The 17,131-nt window shown below is 38.0% G+C and overlaps 1 protein-coding gene across 2 annotated transcripts in view; it reads right to left on the reverse strand.

Moving 5' to 3' along the window:
- Positions 1 to 16,194, reverse strand: part of RSBN1 (round spermatid basic protein 1) — a 39,395-nt gene extending 23,201 nt beyond the window's left edge. The window contains exons 1-3 of one of the 2 annotated variants that reach the window (XM_059928236.1): positions 15,489 to 16,051; positions 3,700 to 3,925; positions 2,047 to 2,164 (exon numbers count right to left, since the gene is read on the reverse strand). In XM_059928236.1, coding sequence (XP_059784219.1) covers positions 2,047 to 2,164; positions 3,700 to 3,925; positions 15,489 to 16,050 — 906 coding nt within the window. In that variant the 5' untranslated portion in view covers position 16,051. Of the gene's footprint in view, positions 1 to 2,046; positions 2,165 to 3,251; positions 3,926 to 15,488 lie in introns of both variants that reach the window. The other variant, XM_059928226.1, reaches the window with a different exon arrangement.
- Positions 16,195 to 17,131: the final 937 nt, after the last annotated feature.

The following is a 17,131-nucleotide window of genomic DNA, read 5'->3' on the forward strand; positions in this document are numbered from 1 at the left end:
TTCCACCCTTCAGACTACTGTGTAATCTTTGCAAACATAACTTGATACCTCTCCCCTATTAAAATTCACCAATGATTCTCCATTACATTTGGGAAAAAGTACTAACTTTTTTTTAGCACATCATACAAAGCTCTTCACAAGTCTGATTTTGTCTATCTCTCCAGTGTTAACTCCCCTTAACAGCATGTACTCTTGCCATGTCAAGCGATTTGCAGGTCCTTGAAAGTGCCACATTCTCTAATGACTCCATGTGTTTGCATAGGCCATTATTCGCTTTGCTTAAAATGCCCTTATTATGCTAAGTAATCTTCTTTCAAGACTCTACTCAAGCATCACAATCTTTAAAATGCCTTTTCCAATCACTTCAAGCCTGAGTTAGGTAAAACCACAAACTGTGCTCCCTCTATTATAGGGTTTTGCCTATATATACCTCTATTCTAGTATTTATCAAACTATATTATAATTGCTGGTTTATTCATCTCTTCCACTAGATTGAGCTCATCAATTAGTCCTTTTAAGAACAGATTGTGCAGTACATGCATGGTAGGTTCTCAATATATGTTTGCTGAATAAACTGTCTTGAACTATAGTCATGAATAATTACCATGGCTACATATTTAAACTATAAATAACTTCTATTAACTGTGTCTATAAGGTAATAAACTTACCTCGCTTTATTTATAGGCTTAACAGAACTTCGTAAGACTTCACAAAACACAGAATTCCTAACGTATTCACTTAATTCCCAACAATCTAAAGTTATTTGTGAAAAATATTAGAATAGCTTTCTGAATATTGTGTTAAACTGAGATATTTTAATTTCACTGACCAGAATGTTTAGACAAATAAAACCAGTCTCTTCTCCAATGTTTAGACAAATAAAAGCACTAGTCTCATACTCCAATGAGGGAAGGAGTATGGTAAAACGATGTTATCAATTGTTCAGGTGGCTTAGGTTTGCATACTTTTTCTTTTTTTTTTGGGGGGGGGGGGCGTACCCCACGGCTTGTGGGATCTTAGTTCCCCAACCAGGGATTGAACCCAGGCCCGTGGCAGTGAAAGCTCCAAGTCCTAACCACCGGACCGCCAGGGAATTCCCTATTTCTATATACTAGCTACATGACCCTGTATAACAATGAACATCTCCAAGCCTCAGTTTCTTCAATGGAAAACAGATAAAATTGCTTACCTACCCCACAGATTATTTCAAATATTAAGATACGAATGTGAAAGCATTTCTATAAACCATGAAGTGCTAAACAAATCTGAACTACTGTATTAGCTTCCATCCCAACATATGCCAAAGATTTTAGTTGCAAAATAGTTTCATGGGCTACGACAACCTCCCATACGCACTCCGTCTGTCTCTCCAATGACTGAAAATTCATAAATAAAATTAAGTTACAGGATCACCAGAGCACAAGACTTACTTAATAGTCCTCAATATTCTTATGTGGTTGAAGTGATTAATGATATCTAACTTAATAATAAACTGATATGTTCTTAAAAAGTGGTTATTTTATAAATCTCAAAGTAAATCTCAAGGTAAGTTGTTGGTACAGTCATTTAAATTTCAGCTCCATTAAAAAATTAATTGGAGGACAAAAATCAGCAGGGAATATTTAGAGATATTTTCTTCTATTAACTATTTAGACTGGGTACTGTCTATTGACATATAAGCTTGATCCTCTAGAGACTAACTAATATGAAAGTTAAAAAGTCACCATTACAAAACCAAGACTTTCTTTCCCCACAAGTTTCTGGCTTATTTCTCAGATATGCTTGCTGGTCTATCAATTAGAAGAGAAAATCTGCTGCATTTTTCTAAACTAAAAAAATGATAGAGCACACTAATTCTGCTCTCAGCAATTTCCTTCTTTGTTAAATAGGGACTTAGGAGGATTATGGACTATATTAAAAGAACTGTTTTCAGTCCCTTTTCCAATATTTATAAAAATAGGATTCCTTAACCTTCAAAGGGCAAAACTCCTTTAAAAAAAAAAAAAGAAAAAACAAAATCTACTACAAAAGTCAGCACTTCGGTACCTGATTGTGGTAACAAGGCCAAAATCCAAGACGAAGCCCTTTATTGCACATCGTGTTCCAACGTCTTGGGCAGCCCCATCTTGCGACCTCTCCAGATTGGCTGCTCCTGCTCTCTCTACTGCAGAGAGAACTTCAATTAGAGAAATTCTGAAGCTCGTAAATCTATACTGGATACTCCCCTCATTGGAGGTAAGGATGATAAGAATCACTAAAAAGATTCAAATTAGAGAAGGTTTCATATATATGTAAGTGGCTTGAAACCACTATAATGCAGGCAGCTGAGAGTCTTATTATGCAAGTCTATTTACCTAAAAAAAAATCTTAAGGAAAAGAATGGCAGCAAATTATTAGATAACCTGAAAAAATAGGTTATATAATCATAAATCTCTAAAAATGAAATATTCTCCACTAAACTTGTGTAGAATTTATATCTATAATACAAACTTATAGCTGACCATTCATGTTCATAATCCTTATGAGAAAAGCAAGCAAGAAAAAAACTAGGACACATTATCAACCACTTTTCATGCCCTAAAATAACTTCACTGAAAAAATGATTGGTTAAAAACCACTGGTTAGGAAGGAGAGGTTTCCCTGCTGACTTAAGCCTAGCTGCCCAAGCAAGGCTTTAGAAAATGTCTTCACCTACAACAGTGCAAAGGCAGAAGGAGCAGAGCCTATGGCGGTCTTCCTAGTGACACTTCCAAGTCACATAAATGGGGTATGTTTCTGGGATAGACTGCCAACAAGTTACTGAAAGAAGAGAAACAAGAACAGCAAAAACCTGACAAATAAACAGGCCAATGCCCTCATGTGTTTTACTATGACATAAAAGCTAAGTCTTAACTAAAGTTACCTTGAGGCTATCAGATCGAAATCACATCCTCCATACTAACATTATCCAATTTGTGAAAAACTGAATTGGTTTTCAAGCTGATTTTCCACAAAAATTTGTTCCACAAAAAATGACGTAAAACATGTATAAAACATTTCTTAGACCAAGCAAGTAACAAGCCACATCCCAAAGAACTTCAGGAATTAAGATTTTTCAATCAGAGTTATAAAAAAACAATTTTAACCACTTTTACCACCATGAATTTTAATCAAAAGTGTGCTGGTATGTGCTATGCAACAGAATGAAGTTAATACTTTTGAGATACTGTAACCTGTATTTACTAAATAATTTAACAATGATTTTACCTTACCTGAGTGTGAAAATTTGAAATGGTGGTTGTTTCAATATCTTTCTTGCCCAGAATTTCCATTTTCACTGGAGTGTTGGGGAAATTAAAAGCAAAGTAGTCCAAGAAGTCTGGGAGATAAGCGGCCGCTCCATGCACTATTGCTAAAGCATAGTAAGCAGCATTTTTCTCGTTTTCACTGAATGTCAAAGCAAGAAACTCCTCAGAAAATCTCTCCATCTCCATTGGAGACAAAAATGAGAGTTCATCCATGTAAGCATGAAGGACAAGAGCACCACCATTGGACTGGTGTTCCTCATGAATAAAGTTGCTAAATTTAGTACCTGTTTTTAAGAAATTCCTACGAATAGAATGTTCCTGGTGAGTCATAAAAGGTGTTTGTACTCCCTGGGGTACCCGATATTCTTGCATGCCCAAATTTAATCGACACAGCTGTTCATCTTTCAGATACCTGAAGGACTCCTTATTAACTCCTGAAGTGCTATTTATTTGTCCTTGGGTGAGGATTTCCTTACTGATGCGGGTCAGGCCAGCACAGATGGTTTGTACTTCCTTATTGTACATTTTAAGGCGTCTTCCTCGCATATCTTCTCGGTGTTTCTTTTTCTTTTTCTTCTTTATTTTCTTCAAGACAAAATCATCAGCTCTCTGGGTTTTACCATTTTCATCTGGTGTTTCTGGCCACAATAATTAAAAAGAAGTTAGTTGCTAGGCCTAATGTCAACATACAAGCTTCTTAAGGTATGCAATCTCAAATTAAATAGCCTATTCTCAGCTTCTCTGAATTTGCCACTATAATTTACATGTTTATAAAATGAATGAGACAAAGATCTTAAAATACAAAAATATTCTGGATTGAAAATTACGCTAAAAAGTAGGTAATGCAAAGGTAAGCATATAACTTAATATGGCTTACAATCAAAACTAAAGATAATATCTAAATAATTTCACATATGCCATACTGTATGTTCAGGAACCATTGTAAAATCTAAATTAAAGCTCGCCATATTTTGCTGTTTGTCTACAAGTTACTATGATATATATAGGCAAATCAAAGACAAATTAAGCTGTTAAGACACCATTTTGCCTAATAAATTGGCAAGATTCGGGGTGGGGGGGAATTCTTATACACTGTTGCTAGAAATATAAACTGGTACAACCTTCATGGAGGGCAATTTGGTACCCCCAAAATGAATATGCACCAAAGCCTTGGAAATACTTATAATTCTTAGTCCCATAAATTCCACCCCCAAGTAAAAATTACCCAAGAAAATAACTAAGAAAAGATAACATAAAGATATTCACGACAGTGTTATTTAGGGAATCCCCTAAATGACTAAAAACAGAATATGGATTAAACTCTGGTACTTACATACTGATAAAATACTACCCAGCCATTCTAAATTATATTATAGGTAAAAAGAACTGACAAATTACAAGGTTATGAAATGTTTACATTGTCACGCTTCCAGAAAGCCTTCTCTAACAACTCTTTCCCACCCAATTTGGATAGCTACTCCTACTATGTGCTTCCTTAATACTGTACTTCCCCTCTTACAGCATTAACACATTAATTTTCCACCTTTCCTCTAGACTGTAAGCAGTCTAAGGTCAGAGGTATATATCTTACCTTTCTTTCCAGAGCATCTAACATATGTGTAATCTGATCTTATTTTTATAATATTAAATACTCATTCAGACATTTATTAAGTACCTATTATATGCCAGAGACACTGCTGAGCACTAGAGATACAGTGTTGACTGAGACAGATATAATCCCTACCCTCTTGGACCTTATAATCTAGTTGGACTTCAAAGAGAAAGTATCAGTATGCTACTCTAGATGCTGGGGAAGCTCTCTTTAGGAGGTGACATTTAGGCTGAGTACTAAATAATAAGACAAGCCAGGCATGTTTTCTAGGGAAAAATATTCTAGAGAGAAGCAAAGGACCTAAAGAGAAAAAAGTATGACTTATCTATATATATTTCATATACACACAACACAGAAAAGTATCTGGAAAATATACACCAAGGTATTAATGCTAGTTATCTAGGCCGGTAGAATTACAAATGTCTAGCTTTCTTCTTTTTTGCTTACCTATATTTTCTAATTTCTACAATAAACATACATTACTTTTATAATTTAAAATATTACTTTCAATTTTTAAAGGATTATCACAGATTGATAAACCCAAAATAGAATGGCATCTTTATTTACTAGTTGGGAAATAGTCCCAGCAAGAAATATTCAGGATTAAATAACAGGTATAGTCCTGACCAACCTTCAAGCTTGGTGTGGTATTTACTGTTTAGAATTTATCCACCCAAAAACAGTACTTCTGACATGATTCAAGTAATCCAGTGTTAAGACAGATACTCCAATTAGTCCTATTACTACATCTGGGAAGAACAAGTTCAATAACTTTTACAGTAAAGAATTTACTTGGGGGCTTCCTTGGTGGCGCAGTGGTTGAGAATCTGCCTGCCAATGCAGGGGACACGGGTTCGAGCCCTGGTCTGGGAGGATCCCACATGCCGCGGAGCAACTAGGCCCGTGAGCCACAACTACTGAGCCTGCGCGTCTGGAGCTTGTGCTCCTCAACAGGAGAGGCTGCGACAGTGAGAGGCCCGTGCACCGCGATGAAGAGTGGCCCCCGCTTGCCGCAACTGGAGAAGGCCCTCGCAGAGAAATGAAGACCCAACACAGCCAAAAATAAATAAATAAATAAATAAATAAATAAATAAATAATTTTTTTAAAAAAGAATTTACTTGGTATAATATGTAAACATATGACAAATTACACCACTCAATACAAAATCATTCCAAGTCACCAGATATTACAGAAGTTATAAAACCTTCTAAGGAAAATATTTAAATGTACAAGTCAGACTTTGAAGTGAGTGTACAGATACCAAATGACTTTCATTCTGTTTAATATTTGATTTTAAACAACAAAAAGAAAGCCCTTCATTTGCAAGCATCACTTATAGGTAAACTGAAATCATATACCAAAATATAATGTAATTAGATTGCTTAAAGTGGCAAGAGAAAAAGCAATCTTTTATTTTATATGTAACTAAATCTTTCAGAATTCTTAAAATACTTAGTAACAGTAATTTGTAATTCTTACCAGATAAAATTAATCTAAATACTTTTCCCATATATCAAATCAGTAATTTGGGCAATTCTCCCAAGCAACTAAATGTTAATGCCATTAAATATAAAGGTTAGACCAATTTTAAAATAGTCATCTAATTACCCTCTGCTAAATGTTTTGGCAATTTCACAGGGGGGAAAAAAAAAAAAAGCAAAGAAAAAGAAAAAGAAAAAATACCTATGAATAGATAGGTTATTTTAAGCTTCAGAGGAGGTATTTGGTATGCAGAAGATGAATTGTGACCTAGATCTGCCACTGAAATTAACACCAAGAAGGAGCTGCCTTGATTGTAACACATTTTCTATACTACTATCAGCTTACCAATGGTATTTCTATCATGGCCAAGGCTCTGTAGGTTTCATTCCAAAACTCATTTATATGAGAACCATTTAATTAGTCTAACACAGCCCATCTCAAAAAAAACACTGCACAAGGAAATGAAAAGGGCCTTAAATTGATTGTAATCTCATATTTCAACATAAAAGTCTAAAATATGAAATAAATTTCAATCTCCTCACTAATCCTATTTTTCAAATTTTGATTCTTATCTAAGGCTGAGATAAAGCTTGCCTTTGTTTATACAGAAATTTGAGACTACTTGTATCACACTAGCTAATGAATTTCCATAAATAAACAAAAAATTTATTTTTGAATTATTGTGATGGCAACTAATTGAGAATGGCATACATACACAAAGTTGTTAAAGGTTATTACAGTAAGTTAGTCACCGTTGCTTTAGGAGAATGATACGGGGGTTGTCTTGCCTAGAATTAAAAATGTTATTTAAAAGAAAGTCTTTGCAATAAATGTATCAAATCAATGTTGTATACCTTAAACTTACATAATGTTGTATGTCAATTATATATCAATTTTTTTTAAAAAGCAATGTCTAAAGTCTTTACAATCTTTCCATTTCTGGTAGAGTGTTTTTAGCTTTCCAGAGAATGTATTCAGGAAGTAATATTTTGAGTATTTCCCTACAGTGCAGAAGTGAGTATTTATTGACATCAGTTCTTTTACAGAAAAAGAGCCAAGATACACTGCATCTGTGATTAAGGAAAGCTTTCACATATCGAACTGTGAAATTAAATATAAAGAGAAGTATGTAATTCTACAGAGAAAGATACAAACATTTGAGCGATAAATTGCTGGCTGTCTTAAAAAAGGTCATTATAACGATATATCAATACATGACACTATCAATAAAATCCTCATATGCGCTAATACCATTAATATTATCAGCTATTAAATAGTACCATTTATTTAACATCACTATTGAAAGCTTTCATTAATGAAAAAAAAAATTATCTTTCCACATTACAAAACTTTAGTTCATTAACACCATTTTTATGCTTGAATTACAGCTTAGAACTGAAAAATACGTAATATCCTCAATTCCTAAAAATCATGGTGGATAAGCAAAAGCAAAACAATTATAATTTTTTATATTTTATTAATCATAATAAAGAATAAAGGCTAAAGTTTTATTTTCTGAAAGTAAATTATCTTTGGTCTTATTAAAAGTTCTTCCAGCTCCACATGAAATCCTGACTAAAAAGGAAAAACAAAAAACTGCAGGGGGCTTCCCTGGTGGCGCAGTGGTTGAGAGTCTGCCTGCTAATGCAGGGGACACGGGTTCGAGCCCTGGTCTGGGAAGATCCCACATGCCACGGAGCAACTAGGCCCGTGAGCCACAACTACTGAGCCTGCACGTCTGGAGCCTGTGCTCCGCAACAAGAGAGGCGATAGTGAGAGGCCCGCTCACCGCGATGAAGAGTGGCCCCCGCTTGCCACAACTAGAGAAAGCCCTCGCACAGAAACGAAGACCCAACACAGCCAAAAATAAATAAATTAATTAATTAATTGAAAAACAAAAAAAACAACTGCAGATCTGGAAGCCATCATTTTAGTAAATCACTGTACAGTTACAACATTGCTTTACTTTACCTGCCACCCCTCTAATTATGGTGTTTAAGAGTGATTGGCTAGATTTGAATCCCTGTCCTACCACTTCCTAGCAGTATTACCTTTTGCAAGTTAATTTCTTTGTACCTTGTTTCTCATTAATAAAATGGGGGAAAACAACAGCACCTCCTCAAAAAATCAGTGTGCAGAGTAAATGAAACAAAGCATATAAAGTATTTAGAATAGTCCCGGAACATGACAAATACTCAACACATGTTAACTACTATTATTACTCCAAAAAGTTTAATTGTAAAGGCAGTAGAGTGTGTTATTGAAGAGCAGATGCTTTTACAGTTAAACACACCCAGGTTAATGTCCCAGCTCCACTACTCACTAAGACCTCTGGGCAAGCTCATAAATCTCCTTAAACTTTTACCATCTAAAATGTTATTAATGGTAGTATCTATTTCAGAGTTATTGTAAGAATTAAATGAGACAATGAGTATAAAGCCCTCATCTCAGTATTTGACACACAATTAAGTCCTCCCTCACCATTTTTATCATTTTAATAATAATAATATTTGATAACATTCCTTGAAATAATTGGCAATAATTCTGGGATATCAAAACTAGAGCTAGAGAGACTTCCCTGGTGGTCCAGTGGTTAAGAATCTGCCTTCCAGGGACTTCCCTGGTGGCGCAGTGGTTAACAATCCACCTGCCAATGCAGGGGACACGGGTTCGAGCCCTGGTCCAGGAAGATCCCACATGCCACAGAGCAACTAGGCCCATGTGCCACAACTACCGAGCCTGCGCTCTAGAGCCCACAAGCCACAACTACTGAGCCCACGTGCCACAACTACTGAAGCCTGTGTGCCTAGAGCCCGTGCTCCGCAACAAGAAGCCACTGCAATGAGAAGCCCGCGCACCGCAACGAAGTGTAGCCCCCACTCGCCGCAACTAGAGAAAGCCCACACGCAGCAACCAAGACCCAATGGAGCCAAAAATAAATTAATTAACTTTTTTAAAAAAAGAAAAAAGAAAAGAATCCGCCTTCCAATGCAGGGGACGCAGGTTCGATCGATCTCTGGTCAGGGAACTAAGATCCCATATGCTGCGGGGCAACTAAGCCCGCATGCCACAACTGGAGAGAAGCCCACACCCCGCAACGAAACACCCGACGCAGCCAAATTAATTAATTAATTTAAAAAAAAACTAGAGCTAGAAATTATCAACCTAGAGTACAATGAGGTGGACCACAGAGAATCACATTAAAAGGGGAAAAATCTCTGAAAGAGGGAAGAAGACTATTATTCATCAAGTGTCTGCTAGGGATCATGTATGTTATCTCATTTTAATCTCCAAACAAACCAGTGAAGTAGATATATAAATCCTTTTTACGGAGAAGAAAACAGAGCTTGAAACAAGATATGTTACCTATATTAGGTCACAAAGGTAATAGGTGACAACCTAGATTCAAACTCTTACCTGACTCCAAAACTCTTCTTTCTGCCTTCTCTATCTACTCCCCTTAGATGTTCAACTAAAATTATCTAATTCCAACTAATGGACTTGAGGTGGCTTGGAAGAACCTCCAATAAATGGAGCATCACTACATTCAACAAATATTTTACTGAGTGCCCACAACACGATAATTCTACAGAATCACAAAAATAACATTATTTAGGTTATGCAAAAAATGTCCTTAAAGGCCTGTTTTCCTCTCTCTAGGTGGGTAAAGTAAAATATCAGTCCCTGAAGGTGTTGCTCTGATAAATGAGATTATCTGTTTATCTCAGTTCTCTGTATAATCCCCCAATAATTCCCCACTCCTATCACTGAAAACAATAAACTATTTCTAAATTAAAATTCCTGCCAATAGCTTTTTGACATCACAGAAAATTTCAATTTGTTGTGTGACGTAGGGACACTTTCCCTGTGAGAGCAGTTGGGCAGTTGGTCAAAGATGAGAAATGTGAGAAAGGAAGGCTGACTCACTAGAATATATAAGAGCAATCCTGTCATTTTAATGACAGTGGAGAAGAGAGCTATGGAAATCAACTTCCTCCTTTCCTTTTTTAAAAAAATATTAAAATACTACTAAAATCATTAATTTATTAGCCAAGAATAATTAAGAAGAAGCATTATTTATTTTGATGGAGTTTTTTTTGAGGAAGTTTGTTCTAGGCTTTTATGAGCAGTAAGAGGGACAGAAAAAATTAAGATTTCAAAAGACAGGTAACTATCATTTAATTAAGATTCAAGCCTGTTGCTTGCAAGAATCAAACAATATTTTAGTATCTCTTTATTAACAATGTAAATGTGCTTAGTGGAAAGTGAAAAGCCAACAGGACCATGAGTCAAAAAAACTGGGTTCTAGATTCAGTTCTATCATATACTAACTAGAAAAGCTGAAGTGTGACACTTCAGCTCTTCGAAAGTCACTATACTTCCCATTTTACATACGAAGCAAGTTTACCTTAGCATTTACAGATTAAATTTTTGTTTCAACTATTTATGAGCAACTCCAAATGTCTGGAATCAAAATTTATAATTAACCTATACATGAATTTGGATTGAGTACTGTAGGGCTGGTGTGCAGGAACAGGTCTCTCAGCTGAATGATCTATCTCAGGGATCAGCAAACTTCTTCTACAAAGAGCCAGATCATAAGCTTTGCAAGCCATATCGTCTATCCCAACTACTGTCTATACTGCTGTAGTGCAAAATCTCCCAGAGACAATACAATTGAATGAGTGGAGTGGTGTCCCAATAAAACTTTATTTCTGGACACTGAACTTTAATTTCATATGATTTCATATGTCATGGGTTTTTTCCAACCATTTAAAATGTAAAAACCATTCTTAGCTCAAAGGTTATACAAAAATAGGCAGTGGAACTGATTTTTGACAAAGGTACAAAAGTAATTCGATGGAGGAAGGATGGTCTTTTCAACAAAAGGTGCTGGAGCAGTCGGATATCATAGGCAAAAAAAAAAAAAAAGAACCTCAACCTAAACCACACACATTATACAAAATTAACTCAAATGGATCAGAGATTCAAATGTAAAAGTTAAAGTTAAATAAAACTTTTGGGAAAACAACAGGAGAAAATCTTTGGGACCTAGGTCTTGGGAACTCAGACATGGCACCAAAAGCATAATCTATAAAAGAAAATCAACAAATTAGACTTTAACAAAATTTAAAATGTTTGCTCTCTGAAAGACCCTGTTAAGAGGATGGAAAGACAAACAACAGAGCGGGAGAAAATATTTGTAAACCATTATTCTGATAAAGAATATACATATCTGTAATATATCAAGAATTCTCAAAACTCAATAGTAAAAAACCAAACAATTCAATTAGAAAATGGGCAAAAAACTAAAGAGACATTTTACTGATGAGACTATATGGACAGCAAATGATGGCATGAAAAGATGTTAAGTATCACTAGCCATTGGGGAGATGCGACTTAAGTCCACAATGAGGTATCATTACACATTATTAAAACAGATAAAATAAAAATAGTAACAATATCAGACACTGGCAAGGATGTGGAGAAAGTAGATCTCTCATACATTGCTGGTGGGAATATAAAGTGGTACAGATATTCCAGAAAATAGTTTGGCAATATCTTCCAAAAACAAAAAAACAAAAACACAAACAAAACATGTACTTAACCACATGACCCAGCAATTGCATTCACAGAAAAATGAAAATTTACATCCACACAAAAACCTGAACATGAACGTTCACAGAAGCTTTATTCATAATGGCCAAATTGGAAACAACCAAAATGTCCTTCAACAGGTGACTAAACTGTGGTATATCCATACCATAGAACACTACTCAGTAATGAAAAAAATGAGCTATTGATACATACAACTTGAATAGATCTCAAGGACATGCTGAGTGGGAAAAAATCTCAAAAGATCACATACCATATATATTCCATTTATGTAACATCCTCAGAATGACTAAATTATGGGTTGGAGAACAAATTAGTGGTTTCTAGGGGTTGGGGAAGGTGGGGAGACACAGGAAGTTCTAAGATTACAAAGAGATAGCACAAGGGGGATCTTTGTGGTGATGGAATAGTTGTGTACCTTGATTGCAGTGGTAGTTAAACTACCACTACAGGTGTTAAAATGGCACAAAATTATACACACACCATTGTACCAATGTTAATTTGTTAATTTTCTGGTGTTGATATTACACAATAGTTATGTAACATGTAACCTTTGGAGGAAATTAGTGAAGGGTAAAGACCTCCCTGTACTATTTTTGCCATTTCCTGTGAATATATAATTATCTCAAAATAAAAAGCTAAAAGAGTTTCTGAAAACCTGCGGATAAGGGAAGGGAAGACATAGTTCTGTAAATAACAAGGGTCTAGTCACTCTCCTTATCAATCTTAGAGTTGTTTCAAGGATCAAGCATGATAAAATAACAAAAAGCAGTTTTAATAGTACCTAATAACAGCCAGACACTTAAGTGCTTTCCACATATTGTCTCACTTAAGCCACAAACAATCTTATAAAAGAAATAGCACAACACCATTTTACAGACAGGAAAACTGAAACTGAGGGAGCTTAAAGTAATTTGTCCATGGTCACACAGTAAGTGGTAGAGCCATGATTTAAACTCAGATTGACTCCAGAGGCATGCCTCCAGCACATCACTGTAACAAGTATAAAGATATTTAGTGGAAAAACAAAAGGTATCCATCAAAGTGTAGTGCAAAAGCGTGGATTAAACAAAGGTTAAACCAGTTTATTTTCTGTAAGATTCTCAGAACTTTTAAAATGCCAGTGTGTGTCATATAGCTAGGAGGCTATTGTATTGTTTTTTTCCTTAACGTATTTGGCAAGGGAATCTTTCCCTCCAGAATATATAATCCAACAGTCTCTCATTCAAAAGTCAAAATGTTTAAACTGGAGTTATTGTGGTGATCATTTTGCAATATATACAAATACTGAACCATTACTTCGTACACTTAAAAATAATATAATATTATGTGTCAATTATATCTCAATTTTTTAAAAAGTTAAAATGCTTAAATTAGCTAATCTTAACCCACTTTCCTCCTTCACATACTAGCAAACCACAACTGCTTGGACTACACTATCCAATGTGGTAGCCAAGAGCCAAAAGAACTATTTAATTATAAATTAATTAGAAATAAAATTAAAAATTCAGTTCCTCAGTCACACTAGCCACATTTCAAGTCTTCAAGATTTGTTCAAGGGCCACATATGACTAATGGCTACCATACTGGACAACACATTTATAGAAAACATTTTCATCATCATAGAAAAGTTCTGTCAGGCAGCACTGGGTTAAAAGTTTGTTTTTGTTTGTTTTTTAAAGACATGGCCTCTGCAATTTTCAGAGACGCACACTGTGTTATGAATTATTATACATGTATTTGCCACTATCCTCCCATAAAAGGGGGCTAGGTCAGAAATTCTTAATGGGACTGGCTACTGCCACTCTGATGCCAAGGCACAGGGAAAAGATAAGCAAAGAAGTGGAAAAAGTGAATAGCAAACAGAGAAAGCAACATCATGAAGCTGGAGGATGAAGCTTGAACTCGGATTCAGGAGACTTGGGTTCTACTCCCTATTATGTCAATGATTCTTTTTTTTTTTTTTTTTGGTACCTGTTACTAATTAACTGTGACTAGACAAGTCTCTTCACTACTTTAGGCCTCAGTTTTCACTCTTCAACAATACAAATTTGACTTGGATGATCTCTAAGATTCCCTCTAGCTCTGTACAGTTGAAACACACAAAAACACATACACACATGAAATGAGAAGGTGAGAAATAAAGGCACAAATAAAAGAGCGCAAGATCACTGCATAGTAGTGGTGGAAATTGGCGTTCCTATCAATTTGGCACAAATTCTACTCCTGAGGCTAAGACTCGGATACCACCAAAGGAAGAAAGATTTAGTTCAATTCAATAAAAACTTACTGAGCAATTATTTGCAACAAACTGCACTATCTGGAAGTAGCACCACACACACACACACACACACACACACACACACAAATTAATGAGGCCTAGGTGAAGACCAAATATGTGGAAGAAATCCAAGACTCACCAAACTTGAGATTGAAAGACTAGTTCATTAACACGTAATAACTGCCCCAGTACTAAGAAACAGAAGTATTTTAAACTCTTCTTGAGGAGACAACTCTAACAAATTATATAAAATCATATACAAAGTACAAACACATGGCATAATCAAAATTCTTATCCCTCCCCCCCCCATACCCTTCTTCTAAAGAGAAAGTAAATAAATGCTACAGGTACTTGGGAATAGGAAAACAGCAATTTTGGTCAACCTAACTTCTCTAGAACCCACACTCAGATAGTCCTACATTTTCTGGGCTAAATAGTCTTGATTTTAGTGAGTTTACTGGAAATAAATAAATTCTCAATCTGTTGCACCGGGTAGATGAAAAAGCAACTGGAATTCTTGTCTCTACTATCTCCTACTGAACTTTTCAGAGGCTTGGTTGGTCCTATTTTCTAGGATCAAAGGGGAGAGAAAACCTTCCCCATCCCTTTTCTGAAAATTGAGATTTCATATGAAAATTAAAAATGAGTTTTACTTCCACATAAAAAAAGAACAAAGATAAACTGCGTTTGATATCTCACCTTGCAGAAGCTAAGGCAACCAGTGAGTCGAGCTAATCTCGGTACAAATTCAAACTCCTTAAAGTCCCAAACCATACACGTGAATATTGTGGAGCAGAGGAGAGTGAATATTCAAGCTTTCCATCAAGGAAAACAAGGAAAAAAGGGATTTCAACGACAAGCCTTTACTTTAGACAAGCAGTTTTCAATACCCCACCTACTAATCCCACGCTAAGGACCGCGCGGCGCGGAAACCCTGGCGAATTTGAAAACAAACGTCGGTAAAGGCTCGAGGAGGGGGGACTGGTAAGGGGGTTAGTAACTGACAGCTCGGCCTCGAAGCGAGAAGCTTCAAGTAGGTCAGACGGTGTCAACGGTTTGAAATCCAGGATCCACCCCAGTGGGCTTAGGGGAGTAGAGCAGCAGGAGGTAAGCAGGGAGCTGGAGTCTTTCAGGGCTAAAGGGGCGGGATATCGCAACAGAGAGAGACCTAGATAGAGCCCAAGCTCGGGGCAGTTCGGCTGCTCTCACCTCTCTTGGGGGCCTTGATTAGAGGCACCCCTCCAGTCCTCTCGCCGTTTTCCTGCTTGTCCTTGTGCTTGAGCTCTCCCGGAACGCAGGAGCCGGGGTCAGCATCAGAGCCGCGGTGGTGATGGTGCTTGTGCCGCTCCTTGTGGCCCTTATGCTTGGGCCCGGCCGCGCTCACCGTCAGGGGCGAGAAGGTGAAGAGGGCCGAAGTGCCCGGGGCCGGGAGCGGGGCAGCGACAGCGGGCCCGGCGGGTGCCAGCGAAGGTGGCGGCGGAGGCGGCAGGAGCAGAGGCTCAACAGGGCCTGGGACGGTTGGGGCTGCATTCGTTGGCGGCAGCGGCCCGGGATGTTGGCGGCTGCGACGCCGCCGGTGAGGGGGAGCGAGAGGGGGGTCCTGGCTCGGCCGCCCCCGCTTCTCCTGAGACCCCCCACTGCTCGCTCGGCGCTGCCGCTTCACTCCCCGCGGCGAGACCCCAGCGTGGGGTTTCTCCTTCCCCTCTTTGTCCGGCTCCTCCTGCGCCGCCACCGCCCGTACTATGCGGACCGCTCCGACCTGCGCAGCCATTTCACCCACAAACACACATTTAAATGGCCCGACCGCCCCCCCGTCCGCGTACCGCGCAAGCGCCGCCCGCGCACGGCCCCCTGGGCATTGGAGTCTCTCCCCCACTCTCCACTTCTCGGCCATTCTTCGTCCAGAGCTGAACATGGCCGGAAGCAGTACTTCCCGGAGCTTCTCCGCAGGGCCCTCCAACCGAGCTCTATTGTAAAGCACTCTGGGCCGCGCAGAGCCTCACGGGAGCGGTAGTTCTCCGCGCCCCCGCCGCGTCGCTGGGTCGGTGAGCAGAGGAGCCGAAAGGGAGCGTGCGCCGAGTCACGCTTCGGGCTGCGACGCAACCGGCGCTGGGCGGAGAGTTGCCACCAACCGCCTTAACGGCCGAAACAATGTTAATGGCTTTCAGTCTGTCGGCGCGTTCCCATTATCGTCTCCGTGTGCCCCTTCGTCATTTTACACGGAGGAGGTGGTCTCCATAGTTACTTTTCAATTTCCTATTCCTCTCATAACCTTTGTGAGGTAAAAGAATCCCCGGCCTTTTACCCCTGGACAAACGATGAGATGCAGAGGAAAAAGGAACTTGGTAATATGTCAAATGAGGGCGATTTTGCTTTAAAATCGAACGGAGCTGCAAATCAGACATTTCGGAACCTCTTCCTGGCCACTGATTGCTATGGTTACAAGTATAGGCGGCGACAAGGCAGGTGCAAGAACTGCCTGGGAGCCTGGTGAGCGCCGCCCACCTCGCCGTCGAGCCACATCCCCTCTAGTGCCTGGAAATGTAGAGTTTATCCATTATTTTGAATCCTTCCCTACAATTACGGGAAAATTCTAGATGGAAAAGAATGTTTTGAAATTTCTTAAGATTTTTTTCAAATCGTAAGTATACGATTGCATAAATTTGAGAAGTGTGTCTACCAGAGAACACTCCAGAAATCGTCACTACTCACCAAGGTTTCCGCCCAGAAATTTATTTACAATTTGATCGTCACTTTACATTTTACCGCCTTGATAAAGATATTTGGAAATAATTGATTACAATAAAGTACTCAGATAAAATCTCTGTGGTTTGATGACACTAGTGCCTGGA

Source organism: Balaenoptera ricei, chromosome 1 (assembly GCF_028023285.1).
Source record: "Balaenoptera ricei isolate mBalRic1 chromosome 1, mBalRic1.hap2, whole genome shotgun sequence".
Taxonomy (NCBI): domain Eukaryota; kingdom Metazoa; phylum Chordata; class Mammalia; order Artiodactyla; family Balaenopteridae; genus Balaenoptera; species Balaenoptera ricei.